The sequence below is a fragment of the Salvia miltiorrhiza genome, chromosome 4, assembly GCF_028751815.1.
Source record: "Salvia miltiorrhiza cultivar Shanhuang (shh) chromosome 4, IMPLAD_Smil_shh, whole genome shotgun sequence".
Taxonomy (NCBI): Eukaryota; Viridiplantae; Streptophyta; class Magnoliopsida; order Lamiales; family Lamiaceae; genus Salvia; species Salvia miltiorrhiza.
In genome coordinates, this window is record NC_080390.1 from 41,443,036 (window position 1) to 41,461,960 (window position 18,925).

Here is an 18,925-nt window from a genome sequence, read left to right on the forward strand (position 1 = left end):
GAAGTTATTCTCTCTAGCATAAAGGTAAAAAGAGTTTATCCACCTTCAATTTGACACTACAACTAGCTTGCTCTTGCCCAAGTGCATGATCATCACCTATATATTGAGCTTCAAACAACCCCAAGTTTCTCATCATCCCAAATTTCAAAGATTTATTAAGATGGAAATGGTGAAGGAAATAGTGGCAGCGAGCCCCGTGGTGATATTCAGCAAAAGCAGCTGCTGCATGTCGCATGTGATTCTGATTCTGATACGCGGCTTTGGGGCGAACCCGGTTGTGTATGAGCTGGATGGAGCCTCAGCCTCAAATGGAGTAGAAATGGAGAAGGCATTGCTTGCATTAGGGTGCAACCCCAGCGTTCCCGCCGTCTTCGTGGGGGCTAAATTTGTTGGTGGATCTGATCAAGTTATGAGCCTCAATATCCAAGGAAAGCTCAAGCCTTTGCTTATCAAGGCCAATGCTATTTGGATGTAGTCTTTCTTTTTGTTTTGGAGTTGAGCATATAATGTTACATGCTTCCATGACCGCCGTTTTTGACTTTGTCAGAATGTAACTTATATAATTTCAATTATGGACTATATTCTTCTTAATTAATCAGAACTTCACAGAGGTGAATAGTCTCGCTATTAATTTAGTTCTAGTTTAATTCAGCTTATATATGCAACTTGCACTTGATCCTTCATTGTCACATTCACTCAGTCCATCTTTGGAGGACTGAGATGCATCTTTGTAGTGCATGCATGCCTATCTATTAGTATATAGTAACATAAATCAGAGTAAAAGATATATACGAAATATATGAGATGGGTCAAATGAGCATCACATCAATTAATCTTCCTATGTAGACAATGAATATATATGATACGTCATTTCCCACTATCTGTGCCAAACACTTGGCGCGAGACGAATTAATGGAATAAATATGTTATCTCGTACCGTACATCCTAATATCTTTCGCAGCAAGTGCTTGGTACGAACGGTACCAATATTTCATTTAGTAACATTCATGCCAAGGTTTGTCACGCCAAGTGTTGGAACGAATGGTATGAAGTGCAAATGATCTACTCATGTCAATATTAGCGTGAAAGACCTTGGCATAAATGGTGCGAAAAGCATATTTGTATCATTAGTAACAAACACGTGGCACGAAAGCCATTGGGACGAATATTTCATTTCGTACCATTCATCCCACAAAAATGATGCAATAAAAAAATAACAGACTTGAAGTTTATTATAACAAATATAACTATAATTGATGAACAAAATTCGAAGTAACATTTATTCATTTTCTACATTTTACAAATAATATTAAAATTACAAATCATATGAGCAAATAACGCAAAATGTTACAACTAACTAAAAATCTAACTAATTAATTTCCTAAACTAGATCTTCATATTCATCATTGCATTCACTTTCTTGCACTAAAGGAAAGGGGTTGTACATCGTGCAACGGTAATGAATTGGGGAAGACTGGAAATTAGTTTTTTCCTCACCCTCATCATGCGCACTTGGCATAGATGGAACAAATTTTCATCCCACTGTACACTCTTCACGGTTGGAACAAAATTGATGTTTCGTTCCACTCATTTCTCGCACATGCGAGTCAAATTTTGGGGCGACTGACACGAATGAAACTATTTATTCTATTCATATCCTGTTAAAAACGGTTAAGACTACAAAAATCCCTGTATAAAGATAAAAATATTCAAAAATTTATAGAAGACACATACACATATTTTAATAGAACACTCATAAATATCATATTACACGCTCTAATAGGACATTTATGAATATTATATTATAATTTATACGTGATCGACATACGTCCTCATCAAATATTCAGTAAAGTTTATATTATCATTATCGACGTAAATTATCTTTAAGGGAGCGTTTACTTTGCATGATTGATAAGAACACAATTGAGTGTTTTTATCCTCTCACCTTTTTAATAAGATAAAAATCAAGTAAAACTAGCTTAAATAATAGAAATAATCAATAAGTTAGGATATTTCAAAATTTCAATTCAATTATTATCTATCAAGACTAATCTTTCAAGTAAACGCGTCCTAAATCAATTGAAACATAACAAATGATGAATTAACCAAAACAATGAATAGAAAGAAGAAAATTAGAGGAATCGAAGAATGTCATGGACACTATATATAGGGGCCCGGCCTGAAAGTGGGTCGATTAATTCGTGCCTCATACCACCAAATGACCCTTGAGTAAATGATCTTTTATTTGCCAAGGGGGCCAATCTATATACATTATACTCCGTAAATACTTATTACTACTTTTGGTAAATCATTTTCAAATGATTCTTATTTGATCATGATATATAGGGATTTCACAAGATTCAATTAAATCACGTTTCGAAACATGTCAATATCCTTGAAGATATTACAGCATATAATAAAAGCAAAAGCGTAGACCCTTTATTTTATCCTCCTTTAGCTAATCGATCGAATTAATTCAATTCGCACAACATATGACGCATAGGAATTCTGGCGTCACAACATAGGAATTTGCTGAGTTTCAGTTGCTGATGTCGCAGCCTGAAAGGAAAGGCATGAAACAAGTCTTAGAAGGCTGGATTATGAATTCCTTGCATAGTAATTAGTATGAAATGCTTACCCGTCTTCATTTTACATCCGGCCGTACAACAAAAGCATATCTCTAAGTCTCTGTGCTTCAGATGTCATGCTATGAAAGCTCGTCGACTGTGGTACCCTCCAACTCCAGTTTCCAAACTGCACATTCAAAAATTAAGCATCAAGGCCTTCCATCATCAAAGCATGCTTTCTGTTCATTTTATTCCAGATTTTCCCTTGTCGTGTCAGACTGCTCCTCCTAAGTGATGCAACATTCACGTAACCCAACTTCTATTCCTCCTCCGAGATTTATTTATGTCTGGAACTTCTATAATCTATAAGATAGAGGATATACAGCAACACATGTACACAAAAACCATCTTAATACTCAAACATGGGAACACCATACGCAAATCTGCCCCTATAAAAGCCAAGTTTCCCCCTCGAATATCACACTTCTAAAAGCAAAGAGAGATTGCAGCGTAGTCACTCTGACCCTTGCCCCTGAAATCTCAATCTGTTTGTTCTTTTCCCCATGTTTTCAGTATTGAACTCTGAGGAAAGTTTATCGAAAGTACAAGTGCATAAGAGTCATCACACAAATACATACATATGAAGCCTTTTTTACCTGAGTGGCTGGAGTATTCATCCTAGCTGAACTTCCCAATTTCAGTATATCTTGCATTGGTATAATAGTAGTTTGTGCAACTGAAGAAAGTGCTGCCTTGATTAGCCCCCACGAGACATCGTCTTCAACAATATTACCAAGATATTTGACCACCTAAATAACACAAGTATGTAAGAACAAGATCTGTTTGATCAACTTCCACATTCAAAGTTTTGGTTAACAGCTCTCATCCATGCTCACATTAGATTTCTCTTCTTCTGGCAAGACATCCCACCATCCTCGAATCTGAGAAAATAAAGAATTATAACAATAAACTTTCTTCCACCAGCCATGGACTTCCCACCAAAATTTAAAAATTATTGAACACAAAAAAGAAATGTAAAACGAATATCCATGGAATAATTGTTTGGACAATAATATCTTTTAGTCATTTTGCAACATGACATTCTACCATCACCATCACATGACATTCTATCCAACGAAAAACTGTCAAATTAAGTGCAAAGGCTGAATACTTGTAAATCAATGGTTATGACAATACGGGGAAGTCAAATCACAAATAAAGCTACCGTGTCATTGTCATGAGTGCCAGTGTACACCACTTGATTTTCTTCATGATTGTGAGGTAAATGGGGATTTTCAGCATCACTTCCAAAGCCTGGAAACCAACCACAAAGAAATAAGACCAAGAAATGAATAAAGGGTAACAATAATATAGATGCTCACAACAAGATTAAAACATAGGAATGAAATAACAAAATTACCAAACTGGAGAACAGCCATGCCAGGTGCCCCAATGGATCTCCTAAGCCCAACCACATCTTCAGTGATCACACCCTGCAGGAATACAAGCAAAATGTGAACCTAGCGTAAGATGAAATGATAGCAAGATTGAGTTCTAAAGGGAGATAAAATAATGTATTTCAAAGAAACTTTCAAAAGTCCCAGTTCCCAGCTAATTCATAAAAAGCCCACAGCAACACCAGTATTGCCTTGTACAAATAAAGCATTCAATGAGGTTGATAAGGAGATGAGAAATATCTTGTGAAGGCGCCTTTACTTTCAGCATTATACTGCTCTAATAACATTGTGCTCTAATAACTTGCAAGAAAATATAATTTAATCAAAACTTTGATACTTTTAAGCATCTTATTGGTCAAACATACCAAGTCTTCTGCTATAATATTGATCTCTCCAACATCTCTGAAGATGGCGTCAAAGAGAGACTTTCCAGGTCCAACCTACTGTCAATCAAAATATCATTTAGGGAATTTGCCGTATATTGTCAGTCCGAGGTGCTGGAAAAACAGTGAAATGATGGATCTCACCTTCCATCGTCCTACTGTAGCAACTTTAGCTTCTGAACAAAGAAGTAATGAAATGTTATTGTTTGTTATAACAATAGGATCATGTAAATTTTTGTCAATTATAGTCATCTCACCAGAAGGAACAGCCCAAAAGCCAGAAAATCCTCTGAAGTGATCAATCCGGAATTCATCAAACAAATTCTGAGCCCGTCTTAAACGCCGTGTCCACCATGAAAATCCATCTCTTTCCATAGCTTTCCAATCATATAACGGGCTTTTCACAAAGCAAAGGTTCAGTCAATAAGTCATTACAAAATATGCTTCATCTTTAGTTATGAAGTTTTAATATTATATAGATCAAGAGTTTGTTTTCCAGCCACATTGATAGTGTTGGATGAGATGAGATCAGATTTCAGTCCAGATAGTTTTATAGTAAAAACTCATGCAATGATGCAGGATTTAGCAACCCTAATAACTTAGATGACGAATCTTTGCCCCCAAAACACTTTTTCAGTGAAGATTGTTTCTTCAGGCTACCAACTCAACCAGTATGCAACATACTTAAGTACAAGAGATCAGCAACTTTCGGTCATAATAGTTTGGGTGTACAAACATTACTTCATGTTGGTAAGAGCACAAAAACATATGATTGAGTTTAAATCAAAAGCAGTTTTCAATTACCTAAATTAATCAAATATGGCTGGTATGGCACATAAAAGCAGAATTTTGTTCGGAAACATATTCTCTTTGCTGTATATGAAACTTCAGGTTATTTGGTCAAGTAGCAGCAGAGTTAGCAGAGCAATCACTCACAATCACTGGCAAAGCATTAAGATAAAGAGAATTCTGTATATATTAATCTTTAGAAGAGCGTTGACCTGTTCCAAAGCTGACCAGTTTCGCTGAAAGCATCAGGGGGGACACCACTAACAAGAAGAGGAAAGCCACTTCGATTCTGGTGGAACCATAGATGGCAAGTTGAACAATATAGAAGCACTGGAGCATACGATAGAAATTGGCAATAAATGATGATCTTACCAGCAAAAAATGTTTCTTATTAGCCCATACATCTGCACTATGATAACCTACATATATAGGCATATCGCCCATTATACTTATTCCTTTCGTCTGAGCATAATCACGAACTTTCTGCCATTGCCTTTGGAACAAGAATTGCTGAGCGATGAAAATATCTATCTGCAGAAGAGAAGCATATTCCAGAAATGTAAATAAGCAAGAACCAAACGAGGCAAAGGGTCAAGAGATCTTACAAATTCCTTTTTGCTTTGATAAATTTCTTCCAGAGCAGCCACATGGCAGTGTTTTAAAGGTTCGGGCCACTCATACCAACTAGATGTATCCATAGCATCATCCACGGCAGCAAAGTATGCTGCATCCTCAAGCCAACCTGTACAATCATTTTTTATAGCACTTAGACTCTCTCAGGAACAAGACACGAAAAGCATACATAAGGACAAATAAATGTTTTTACTTGAGCATTACAGCATGTTGACAGAGTAAAAAAAGGTATCTTTCTAACATTTAGTAAGATGAAAACAAATATGAACCGAAGATGGATGAAAAAGATCAAGCAAAATCTAAGTCCGGAAAATAAACATGTGCTTTGTAAACTGGATAGAAGAGATCCATTAATCGAAGCAAGGACACTTGTATCCAGCCAGGACCAGTGTCTTCAACTTGTCAAGCCTCTTGAAGTAATAAGCAGGCAATAATACTACCAGGCCAAAAAACTACAAAAGTGGTGGGTGCATATTCTATTGAGGATGAACTATTACATTAGTATTTAGTAGCCAATAAAAGCATAGCACTCAATCTAAACAATACTAACTTTTGCATTGAATAGGAATCTTTCATAACCGAACTGCCTATTGCCTGATTTGGCAACATAACATAACTTAATAAGAAAAGTAAGGAACATAAGATTATGATTTCAATTTACCACTCATTTAGTATTGATGGCTTCATTGTAATAATCTTCTTGCTAGAGGAGTGACTAATAAGGAAAAGGAACCCAAAATTCTCACCTGCAATACTAGGATCTTTGCGGAATTCATTAAGTTGATTCTTTAGCTCCCCCTCACTTGAAATAAGCCTCTTTGCAGCCTACAACATAATGAAAACAATGGTCTACTCATAGGAATGGCCTTAAAAGGTTATTATCGAAAACCAGCCATGATACTGATTTCAGTTCAATTTGACTAATAAAAAATGATACTGCCTGAGAAAGGATGAAAGGAATATTCATGAACTTCAAGTAGACTAATACTCAGGCATATCAGCTGTGAAATGAAATCAGATAACTCAGAAACTATTAATGGCAATGACTGAAGCAGGATGAGTATCGTCCAATTAACGATATACAAGATTCACTCATCAATAGATTATCAATTTCTTCAACATTTTCGTCCACTATAAAAACATCTGTGACTACTGACTAGTTATGCATTTCAATTCAAAGTTAAAGAATGAAAATTCATTCATAAGGGTTAAACAACCATGTGATAGTCTTTTCTGTTTCTCAAGAGTAATCAACAATATGAGCTTGCTTCTTGATGGGATATTTCTAAATAAATTTCTTCAATATTTACACATTGGTTTACTAAATAAATTATTGCAGCAAGTCCTGAATGGGTAGACCAACTTTCAGGTACGCCTCATGCAAAAATTACTTGAACTAACATGGATAACTATGTGTATAACTAATTTTAAGAATTCAAAATCATTAGCTGAAAAGATGAGAGTCTATGCTCTACCTCAGCCACCAAAGGATCCTTGACATCAGCCACAGCTGTGTAATTCACAAGATCCATATCTCTGCAAGAATTATATGACATAAATTACAGAAGGAAGTCAGAGTATAAACATGGTCGATGAAACATAATTCTCACAATGGTTTGGGTAAATCTTCCTTTGACAGTAAACCATCTTTCACAAGTTCCTCAAGAGATATCAAAAGTGTGTTGCCACAATTAGCATCCTGAAACATTATGAGCATGACTAAATGATAGAACATTATTTTGTACAAAGCTAAAAATTAAATACAACTAGAATCTTAGCACAATAGTTGCTCAAAATTTTGAAAAAATGACTTCTTTCTGTAGTATATGTACTCCCTTTAATTGAGAAATATTCAAATAATATTCTGATGAAAATAAATTAAATACGAAATATGAGTAAAAGAAAACCGTGAAACCTGTCCTGAATATGGAGATCCCTCTTCATTAGCCCTCCTCCCAGGAGGAACAAGTGGGAGAACCTGTTAGAACACCAAAACCATTACTAAAGGTTCAAAAAACAAGTCTATCTACCAATTAAGTGACCATAACAGCAAACGCATAAAATTGTTCACTTTTACACATAGACGATCATTAAGTTCTTTCCTCAATAATATATATCTAATCCAACTTCAATGTGGAACACGTCCTACTACCTTGAGCTACATGACTAGGCCAACAACAGTAGATTCGTCAAACTTCAAAGTTCGTCTTAGTTTTTTAGTTGAGGGTGGGGGAGCATAAACTACTCAGCTGTATCTATTAGTATTAAATACTTGGAGAAATACAAAAATCAAACTTTTTTCCTCTTCATGCTTTGCTATAACCTAAAGATATATGAGCATGCAATACCTGTACTAGAGGAATCCAATTTGAAATTTAAACAAAATACAAAAAAGTTAAAAAGTCAAATAAACAAGCAGCGAATCAGTTTTACAATGTTAACATTGCAATCAGTCTGAAGTATTTCCCATTTTACTTAACATCCAAAGTGAAGTTAAACACAAATGATGAATGCAATCGCTGAACCTGCCAAACGGAGCAGCCGGCGTCGTGAAGCCAATCGAGGAACTGGAAGGCTTGGGGGCCGAGATCACCAATGCCGAAAGGGCCGGGAAACGACGTCGGATGGAGCAGAATTCCTGCCCTCCGGCGACTCTTGGCGTCGCGCTTCGGCATCCAGCTCTCATAGTCCGCCGGTAAATCCTCGCCGGGCGATAAGCACACCCCATTTTGAAATTGAGCCCTAATACGATTGGGCGTGGGAGGAAGGGGCTTGGAATGGATAGAGAGAGAAACGGGGAGATGAGCGAGAGAGCTCAGAATTGCCATGTGGATGCGTCAATGAATGCGCAGAACTGCATCACATGTGGGTTTATACATGATTATGCGTGTATGTGTAATTTAGTATGTGTATGTGTGGGTGTTGTGTGTGAGATAAGAGCGGAGGATTTCGATGGAGATGATTATGGCGTCGGAAAAGCAGGGTACCATGTGTGACCGTACGTTGACGAGTCACAAACTTCTCTTTTTTTTTTTTTTTTTTTTCAGTCACTCTCGCATTAGATTTTTTTTTTTTTTTATCTTCGATCTCTTTAATTTTATTTTTATTCTAAATTAAATTAAATAAATTTAAATTTTTCGACGACGGCGCTGAATTTTGTGGATTATTGTTTCACCATCCCAATCCATTTTTTAAAACGAAAGAAAGGGAAATATATGATTCGAAGAATAAGATGAAGAAGAGAATGGTGTGAATATGGTGTTGAAGGAATAAAGTATTTATAGAATAAAATCAAGAATAAAGAATAAAAATGATAAGACCGCTTGAGCCAAATTAACTCTTTTACAATAAATAAATAAAAACATATACTCCCTCCAGTCCATGAAAGAACTTCCTAGGAGGGAGTGACACGGGTTTTAAGAAAAAATATTGTTGAGTGTATTGAGAGTGGATAAAAGATAGTTGAGTGTATTGAGAGTGGTGAAAAGGTGTTATAATTAATATTGAGAGTTGTGAAAAGTGAAAAGTAAGAGGATTATAAGTGATGGGGTATAGTCCAAAAATAGGTAGGAAGTTCTTTTGTGGAATTCCCAAAAAAAAAAAAAGATAGGAAGTTCTTTCGTGGACGGAGGGAGTATATTTTTTGGCCGAGAAGACCAATGCTCTCAAGATTTCTGTTCTTTTTTTCCTATTGACCTGTGAAGCGCATGCATTTCATCTCTCCTCTTTCGCATCGAGCTTGCAACTGCGAGTCTTGTCTTCCCTCGGAATCGGCAGGCGACTCGCGCCCACTTCGTGAGCCACACTGTGGATAGAGGAACTTTGAGTTGAGCCTTGGCAGTTTCTGTTTCATGATAGATGACGCAATATTTGTCCACGAGCTTTTTTGGCTATTCTCGTTGTTGTTGTTGATCTTGTAGTACAACTCGATTTTGTACTTCAGTTCGAAGTTCTCTTCTCTGAACTCTTTGATTTCCTCAACATGATTAGCTTTAGTTTGATGAAGCTTTTCCTTCATATAACCAATCTCATGTTGGGCTTGATTGAGCAAATTGAGCATATTCTTATGTTTTAGTTTGATTTGCTCAATCTTCTCTATTTCAGGGGTGATTCCCTTGAGTCTGCTTCTTGTTCAGAGATAACAACAGTTTTAGATATGGGCTTAAACTGAAGTTTGGATGTTATCTCTGACTCATTTAGCCTGTGATCAAGATTAGCGAAGCTACTATCTTGATTGTTGAGTCCACACTTCTGTCGGATGACTTCTAAGCTTTCTCTTCAATAGGCGAGCTTTTGAGTGAAAGATTTGATCTTTATTCATCTGCGAAAGGACTCAATCTTTGTATGACAAGAGAGATTTCATAATCACAGTTTATGTATTATTGGATGAATGAAAAATCTTTTGCAAAATACAGAGATCTTTTAAACTCCTACTTAGATACCAAGTGTCGGCATCAGAATGCAGAGTGCACTATGGCAAAAATGCACTAAGATAATGTTATTGTAAAAAGATTTTGAACCCTAATTTTGAAAAGATTTTCTGTGATCAATTTTGAGAGACTTAATATTCTGAAGCAATGGTCAAGAGAAACACCTGTTCTGATACCAATTATTGGTATTAGAATGCAGAGTTCTTTTGAGCCCCCGACTCTGATACCAATTGTTGATCCTGAGGCCAGTATGTACTGGTGTATAGGGGGGAGGAATATACCAGTTAGCGTATTTTATCTGTCCCAATTCAATAGGTCATATTTTCTTATTTGGACGTCCCAATTCAATAGGTCACTTCCCAAAATAGAAAGTCAATACATTACAAATATCCTCATATAGCTTATTATTTACACAAAATGTCATTGTACTTTACACATAATTATTTTTTCTTTATTTCTTTCAACTACTTTTTGGACATATACATCCTCAATTTTTTTTTCTCTATTTTATTAATAAATTATTTATTTTTTAATATCCGTATTCAAATTTTATGATCTATTGAATTGGGACAGAGGGAACATACAATTTATCCGAAAAACTATGTTTCAAATTCGCCGAATATGCAACAATTAAATAATCCAAGCCATCCTAAAATTTATTGTAGCACCCTTTATTCCAAAAAATTATGTGTCGTGACTCGTGAGTCCTGTGACTCATCCATAAACCATTTCTCAAAAGATTAAAATCTATCCTGCCAATTAAATTTATCAGATAAAATATACGCATTCATTAATGCTTCCATTGTCCCATTAAAATATGACTTATTTTTACGAATAGCAAAATTTAATACTTAAAAAATATAGATTCTATCATTTTTAATCAATTTATATTTATTTTATTTTATTTGTAATAAAGATTTTATTTGTAATAAAGTAATTCGTCACTTTTAGCGGGACGGAGAAAGTAATACTTTATGATCAAGCGTATTTGTGTAGACTTAGAACATTGTGGAACGATCCGCACCATTCAGAATTCGTCAACGACCTATTCGGGATATATGGTGTGGGTATGTTTTGTTCGGTTTGATTTTTCGATTAAATTTTTTTTTTTCCATATTTAAGAGGTGATTGGTATGATGGAATGAAATAAGGGTGGAATGAAATGGAAATAGGAATGGAATGAGGGTGGGAAAGGAATGACAAATATTAGTGATTCCTATGCTTGGTATGCACAAGAAATACCAAAGGAATATAATTGCGATTATTTGTTTAATTCAATTCTTATAATTGGTAGCTAAAAATAAAGTTTATGAATGAAATGAAATTATTTTATTTTGTTTATATCAATCCATGTATATGATTGTGTAATGTGTTGAATCACTTTCAATCCATATATTAGACTATTGCTTATATAAGGTTGATGATATTTTATTTTATTTTTAAATAGTTTTTTATTCAAAAAAATATTTTTTATAATTAAAAAAAATAATAATAATAATAATAATAATAATAAATAATGCATGTTCCATACAAATATACATGTCAAAACATAAATTTAGAATGATTAAGAATGGAATGAAATGGCTAATACCATGGTCAGTGACGTAGCCAGACTTTTCAGTCAGGGGAGTCCAAATATTTTTTTCGACTTAACTAATTTGATCAATATTATTTTTGAACCGTCTCAATTAACTTAATTAATTTTCTTATATAAAATAAATATATGCAAAGAATCATTTAATCACTTATTCATTTTATTGCCAAATTATTTAAAATACTATTAGTTTCTTAAATTCTGTGTCGAAAAGAATTTAACTGGGACGAATGGGAGTAATAATCACAATATTATAAATTCATAAAAAGAATATAAAAATATCAATGTCAATACAATCACAATCATGCATTAGTTGCATCATGATATTACAAAGATAAAACTAAATACCCTACCATCATAACATTTATTTTCTTAATTTCATGTTTTGAAATGGCTACATAATCGTTTTATTAGTAATATTTACAAACGCATCGTTTTTTATGTAAGATATCAGACAACCATTGAATAGCTTATCTCTCATACAACATAAAAAGAAATTGAGATTATTACTAAAATAATAGATTTATGTATTTATTTAATATTAAATATGAAATTACTAAAACACTCCTATTTTTTGAAAGTTTTAGTGGGGTCTGATACCCCCACTGCCTCCCTTGTGACTACGTTATTGACAATGGTGGGTGGAATGAATGATGATTTTCATAGATGTAGAAATGGTGATTCTAAATGGAATAATGATTTCTATCAAAAAAAGTATACCAAGCAAAGAAATTGAATGAAGGTAGGAATCATCATTCCATTCCCACCTTCATTCCTTTGTATCAATCATCTCCTAAGTTTCATTGTCAACTAGTATTACTCACGTGCGATGCACAGTGATACCTACTTAATTAAAATAGTAAAAAAAATATTTTTTAAAATATTATGTTTATAAAATTCTATAAATTACCTATATTATTTTATAAAATAGCTTTAATAACGATAATAACATTAAATGAAGATGAAACCATCTTATAGTTGGAGGCTAATCAAATGAACGACGAGGATTTTGACAAAAACTTTTTATCTATTGATTATTATTATTTATTTAAAATTCTCACCAAAATATCTAGATATTTTTCTTTCAAATTTTCTATTAGTCTTGAAAGAGTTTTTGGAACTTTTAATTACTTTTTACTGATTTTCATTTAACAACATATTTTTTTAAGCGTTAATTGACTGTAAATCCACATTCTATTAGTGAATTTTGGTATTTTTTTCAATTATATAAAGTTGTAATATAAAGGGTTAATTGCCGGAAAAACCATATACTTTTTCGATTTTTGGTTATTTCCCATGACAAAAAAAGTCTGAACAGAAATCCATGAATTGAAAACTTAATTGTAATTTTCCCCCGCGTCCATTTTCCGGCGATCTCCGATGGAGCTCCGATCCAACGTGGCATAATTCATTCCATCTGTCAAAATAAATTGATGACTAGGCAGCCACATCGCCTGATGACTAGGCAGCCACATCGCCGCCGCCTGAAACCCAAATTTCTAAAAGAGGCGCCGCAGATCTGGTTCTGTCTCCCTCCTCCTGCTTTGTCAAGCAATGAGCCCTAATTAATGAGAATGGAGGCGAGCAAACTGGAAGAGGAAAGGGGAGGGCGAAGGCGGCGAGGCGAGAGGGCAGAGGTTGGAGGCGAGACGAGGGCGGCGGAAGTGGGAGCCGGGATCTGAATCAGTTACCCAAATTTCTTAAAGAGGCGCTGCAGATCTGGTTCTGTCTCCCTCCCCCTGCTTTGTCAAGCAATGAGCCCTAATTAATGAGAATAGAGGCGAGCGAACTGGAAGAGGAAAGGGGAGGGCGGAGGCGGTGTGTGGAAGCGGCGAGGCGAGAGGGCGGAGGTTGGAGGCGAGATGAGGGCGGCGGAGGTGGGAGCTGGGATCTAAATCAGTTCTCTCAAAACTAATTGTCGTGCCAACTGCCAATCGCCGCAGGCGTCGAGGACTCGGGGTCGAGTCACGAGGCTCGGGCAAGGCGACCGTTGACTGGTTTGCTGGCGCCGGAGGTCGAGGTGACGGGACTCAAAAAAGCTTCACTATCGCCGCAAAACTCCAATTCCCGGCGATGACACGCTGGAAATCCGATTGCCACCTCGGATTCAATTTGGGGAAAAAATGGACGCGGGGGAAAATTACAATTAAGTTTTCAATTCATGGATTTCTGTTCAGACTTTTTTTGTCATGGGAAATAACCAAAAATCAAAAAAGTATATGTTTTTTTCGGCAATTAACCCTAATATAAATACATAAACTTTAGCCCTTTTCAAAATTTGCACTAAATTTTAATTTCTTTCAAATTTAAAAAATATATGACAAAATTAAAGATGATATAATATATACACATCGTAATAAAATAACTTACACAAAATCTCCTGTACACCCTGGTGTACGGTACACCCAGAGTATTTGTGTCATTTCGATAATATGATAGTGTCATTTATTGTTAGTGTCATTTCGAGATAATGTTATTTATATAACATGATAGTGTCATTTGTAAAACAAAATAGTGTTAGTGTCATATCCCAGTTTTTAATCACTGATTAAAGACTTAATAATTAGGGTTCGGCATCCATTAATAATAAAACTGATTTGATTTATCTGATATGATTTAATTGTTATATATGTGTTTTGATGTGCTAAATTCTTATTATTTTTTTTTGAATCCGTTTGAGATTTAAAGGATTATTGAGTAGTCAATAATTATTATTTCGGATTATAACTGACTTAGCAAAGTCATGTTATTTAATTTATATACGATAGAAATAATATTTCTATTATTTACTTGAAGTCGTAATTAATTTTCGACTTATAAAACGAGTTATAAAATATGTAATTTATAGAGAGTTATAACGAAGCTTCGTTATATGAGAACCCGAAATTAGTATTACAAATACAGAATAAGAATTTTATTCATCACATTCATCTAGCACCTACACATTTCCACATCCATCTTACTCTTAAATAAATTGATGGTGTTGGAAACACTCATCATATGCCAACCATCCCACTAAACACTCATCATTCCACTAAACACTCATTATTCCACACACTCATCATTCCACTAAACACTCTTTACACTTTCTTTTGCCAGCCATCTTCTACACCTTTAACATCTCAACATGCAATTAGCTTTTATTTAATCAAAATCTTATCATCAATCCTCTGCCATTTCAATTAGACAAAAGCCAAGTTTTAAAAGCTAAGTTTCCTTCTATTAGTTCATCCGCTCTTTCCTTCTCTTTTCAACACACCCAACAAAGTTTAAAGTGCAGAGGTAAGTGTTCCAACCAATTCTCTTCTTCTTCCTTGGGGATACAACCCTCCATTTTAACTATGTTTATGTTTCCAAATTCCAGTAATCAAGCAGATTCAGATCCAAATTCATTGTTAAATTGTTGATTCGCAGATCAAACTTTGTGAGTTCAGAAAATTATCAAGGTTACCTCCTACTTTACTTTCTCCATACATTCATTTGTTAAATTACAAAACTATGATTCAAATGAAAACAGATCGAACACACGCATCCATTACCACTTCTTTTAGACTATTATTGTTTCAATTACATCAGCTTATCACCATCAGAGAACCACCAACAGAATAATACACACGCACACATTTTACTATATTCTCTAATCTATTACATGTACAATCAGTTTTAATAAAAAGGAAATGAATGATGAAAGAACAGATTTTTAAAACCCTAACTTGTTCTATATTTTGAATCTGGACTGAAAAATTTGGGGGTTCTTGTGTCTTTGCCTTCTGTGTATGTCCGAAAATGGGGAAAGAGGTGAGAGCAGCCGGGGGCTGCTCACGGTCGGCGACGGCGGCGGCGGCACAGCCGCTAGCCCTTGTCCTGCCAAAACGAGAGAGAAGAGGGTAGAGAGAGAGATGGTTAGGGCTTCTGTAAAAATAAAAAAAAAGAGAGAGAGATACGGGAAAAAGGGGGAGAGACTTATCTTTTCCGGCGACGCGGCGGAAACAGCGGCGCAGCGACACGAACGGCGGTTCTGTTCGGCCGGAAAAGAGGAGAAAAGGGAGGAGTTCAGATCTGTTTTTTTTTAAAATAGAAAGGAGAGGAAAGGGAGCTCAGATCTGGAGCCTACCTTCACGGCGAGGCAAGGCTCGGCCATCCACCACGATTCCGGCCATGGCGGAGACGGCGGAGAACGGGGGAAGCGGCGCGGCGACGCTCGGCTTTTCACAACGGCCGGAGAAGGCACATGCAGCGGCGGAGAGGCCTCTGTCACCCTGTTCCAAGGCTGGGGACGACCAGGCGGCGCCGTGCTTGGCCACGGCGGAGGCGGCAGTGGCACGCGAAGGCGGCGGCGTGCGGCTGACTTCCGGCGAGACAGAGCGATGAGAGTGAGAGGGAGAGGGGAGACGTCCGGCGAGGCGGCGCGCCGGAGGCGGTGCCGCCCTCAGCCGAGTGAGAGTAAGAGAGGCGAGAGAGAGAGCCGAGAGGGAGAGTGAGAGTGTTGTGTGTGCTGAGTGTGTGTATTTGTGTGATGTGCGTGTGTTATGTGTTTGTGTGTGTGATATATGTGTGTTATGTTAGGGTTAGGATTTAATTGGGCTTTTTTTTTATTAATTTTGTTTGGGTCGATTTATTTATTTAGCTTGGGCCGAAAGTTTTAAATGTAATGGGCCGATTTTATTTTATGTTGCTGGGCCTTCCTGCTTTGTAAAAAAAAAAGGAATGGGCCGATTTTTATTTAATAAAATGTAATGGGCCCATTTTAATTAAGTTTTGAACTGTTAATTGATTAATAAAGCCTACGAATTTTTGGCCTTATTTTTTTTTTTTTTTTTAAAAATGTTTGAATTTACACTAAATTATTTAGTGAATTTAAATCTCTTGATTTAAATTTTAATATTTAAAGTTGGGATTATTTATTCTAAATGAAGTCCATTCTATTATTTAAATTATTAATGGACTTTAAAGCAAATATTTTGGGATTAAGCCCTATTTATTACATGATAAAATTATTTTCAAAGCTTACGAGTATGGATTTTTTTTAAATGGTTAAAATGTTTTATTTCATCTCAATGTATTTTAAAATGTTTTATTATTTATAAATGAATAATGGAATTTCTTATTTATTTACATGATAAAAAAAAATGTGGAATTGTGTTATAGAATGATTAAGTATATGATTTACTTTATCAAATGAGCTTGAGATTTAATTGAGATATTAAATTACTAAGCATGTGTTTATAAATGATTTATTTATTTAAGTGATGAAAATGTGCGAAGTATGAGAAAGCATGATTTATAATGATTAAATTTTCAGGGTGATAATATATGGCTTGTTCTTAATTGATGGAGTACTTGACTAAATGACGGGTGTAGAGGGAGGTTATGGATTATGTACATGTTGATGTTCGAACAAATGGGTTCGAACCTATATAATAGTTACATGATAATTGGTTACATTTTATTGATTGAATGAAACGAGATTAATATGGATGCTAGAACCCTAAAACTTTAAAAGATACCCTAGGCACGTAGAATTAGACTTTGTCTTATGACAATTTCTTCACGAACTTATCGACTCTTCATCAATGAAGGTCCGGGCGACAGAAAGTGAAGCAGAAGAAGAAACGATTCCACGCCAGCTTTAAGAACAATTGAGGTGGGCATTATTTTATTATTACGTATATAGAGATCCCCTGCGTGACGTAGGCCTCATATGCGAATATATATGCATGATATGTTTTGACTATTTATTCAGTTCTTATAAAATGCTTATATGTTCAATGCCCTTTATGAAAATGAAAATGTTATGAAAATGAAATGTTTATGAAATGATTGACTGCCAAAATGTTTATGTTTTTATATGTATCCTATCTGTGTTGGTTCGCCAACTTTAAAGGAAATCCAATTGGGATCCTATGCTAGACAAAGGTCGCTAGCTAGGGTTAACGTGTACACTCATGGAGACCGCGAGTCGCTTGCGACCGGTCTTGGCGTCCGTGGTAAGGAGGCCTCCTTCCCGGCGCGTGACAGAAAGGACAGATATGGATCATATAGACTGAAAATGGGATGCATCCACCTTTATGAAAATGAACGAAATGTTTTAGTAAGCGCAGGTCATTTATGAAAACCCCTGTGTGTTACTGTTATGGCAGTTCAATTTATATATGTATGCATGTTGTATTTTCGGCTTATGTCACTGAGTATTTTTATACTCAGCCCTGCATGTATTTCTAAATGTGCAGGTTGAGCAGGCGATGGAATGGATCGGTGTTGAGCGGATTTCCCTTTTGATGTTTATGTAATGAAACCTTGAGTATGCATCTCCATATGCATAACTCACACGTTTTTCCGCTGCAAACACTCTGAATTTATTATCGTATTGTGGAACTTATTACTCCTTCATTTTGTTTAACTTTCATTTGGGGTTTAGTCGTTATGGCTGGCTCATTTGTTAATTACCTAAGTGGTTATATATATATATACCACTAGTTTGTTGTTATTAATGTTGGTTATTTGGTAAATCCCTTTTAAATTTCCATTTCTTATTGTTCACCCAAGTCATAACCCCGGTTAACCCGTCATTGGGATAGTGGGCTGTGACAGAGTGGTATCAGAGCAGTTCGTTTGCTCTGGCCCTAGAAACCATTTTCTAAAAAGTCATGTCTAGTTTGATTCACTAGACATACGTGGGTTCATACGACACCGCTCAACACTCCATTGCATCGTGCTCAATCAAGGAAAAAGGTAACTGCAGTTACAATGTTTTAAAGATGTTATTATTCTAAACTGTTTCATGAAAATGTTTATGTAAAGAGCATGCTATGATGAAATGTTGAATGTTTTGCCTTTCATTGAAATGTTGAATGTTTTGCCTTTCATGGCATATCATTGCAGTTATGATGTTATGATAAGAGAAGAATGATAGAGAATTGACACATGCTTTCCCCAGAAAACATAGATTGCTATAAGTTGCATGATCACTATTCTAAAAGAACATAGACTACTGGATTAGTAGGATATCTCTACAATCTAGATTCTTGAAGTGATGATTTAGAAGAATGAAAGAGAACTTAGAGCATTTCAG

General features: G+C 35.5%; 2 protein-coding genes and 2 long non-coding RNA genes across 4 annotated transcripts; 2 read left to right on the top strand and 2 right to left on the bottom strand.

Moving 5' to 3' along the window:
- Positions 1-547, top strand: LOC131021715 (monothiol glutaredoxin-S6-like). The gene has a single exon (XM_057951001.1). The coding sequence runs from the start codon at positions 86-88 to the stop codon at positions 473-475; it is 390 nt and encodes a 129-aa protein (XP_057806984.1). The 5' UTR covers positions 1-85; the 3' UTR covers positions 476-547.
- Positions 548-2,341: 1,794 nt separating this feature from the next.
- LOC131021716 (4-alpha-glucanotransferase, chloroplastic/amyloplastic) lies at positions 2,342-8,824 on the bottom strand. The gene is made up of 17 exons (XM_057951002.1): positions 8,355-8,824; positions 7,745-7,807; positions 7,440-7,528; positions 7,305-7,365; positions 6,576-6,654; positions 5,802-5,938; positions 5,569-5,727; positions 5,409-5,485; positions 4,665-4,804; positions 4,552-4,583; positions 4,390-4,464; positions 3,988-4,060; positions 3,793-3,881; positions 3,464-3,508; positions 3,224-3,376; positions 2,639-2,754; positions 2,342-2,559 (listed from the first exon to the last, which is right to left on the bottom strand). The coding sequence occupies exons 1-16, from the start codon at positions 8,655-8,657 to the stop codon at positions 2,650-2,652; spliced, it is 1,680 nt and encodes a 559-aa protein (XP_057806985.1). The 5' UTR covers positions 8,658-8,824; the 3' UTR covers positions 2,342-2,559; positions 2,639-2,649.
- Positions 8,825-14,752: 5,928 nt separating this feature from the next.
- Positions 14,753-16,372, bottom strand: LOC131021719 (uncharacterized). The gene is made up of 2 exons (XR_009101042.1): positions 15,968-16,372; positions 14,753-15,871 (listed from the first exon to the last, which is right to left on the bottom strand). It is a non-coding gene; the product is annotated as an uncharacterized LOC131021719 (long non-coding RNA).
- Positions 15,007-18,376, top strand: LOC131021720 (uncharacterized). Its single transcript, XR_009101043.1, has 4 exons — positions 15,007-15,135; positions 15,218-15,299; positions 17,433-17,497; positions 18,084-18,376. It is a non-coding gene; the product is annotated as an uncharacterized LOC131021720 (long non-coding RNA).
- The last annotated feature ends 549 nt before the right edge of the window (positions 18,377-18,925 follow it).

What these genes read in the sequence shown, in the direction of transcription:
- LOC131021715 (XM_057951001.1), top strand. Translation starts at nt 86, where the DNA reads ATGATCATCACCTATATATTGAGCTTCAAACAACCCCAAGTTTCTCAT.
- LOC131021716 (XM_057951002.1), bottom strand. Translation starts at nt 8,657, where the DNA reads ATGGCAATTCTGAGCTCTCTCGCTCATCTCCCCGTTTCTCTCTCTATC. An exon ending in CCGGCTGCTCCGTTTGGCAG is followed by an intron (nt 7,808 to 8,354) that starts GTTCAGCGATTG and finishes GTGTTCTAACAG; the next exon opens with GTTCTCCCACTTGTTCCTCC. An exon ending in CATGGCTGTTCTCCAGTTTG is followed by an intron (nt 3,882 to 3,987) that starts GTAATTTTGTTA and finishes GTTGGTTTCCAG; the next exon opens with GCTTTGGAAGTGATGCTGAA.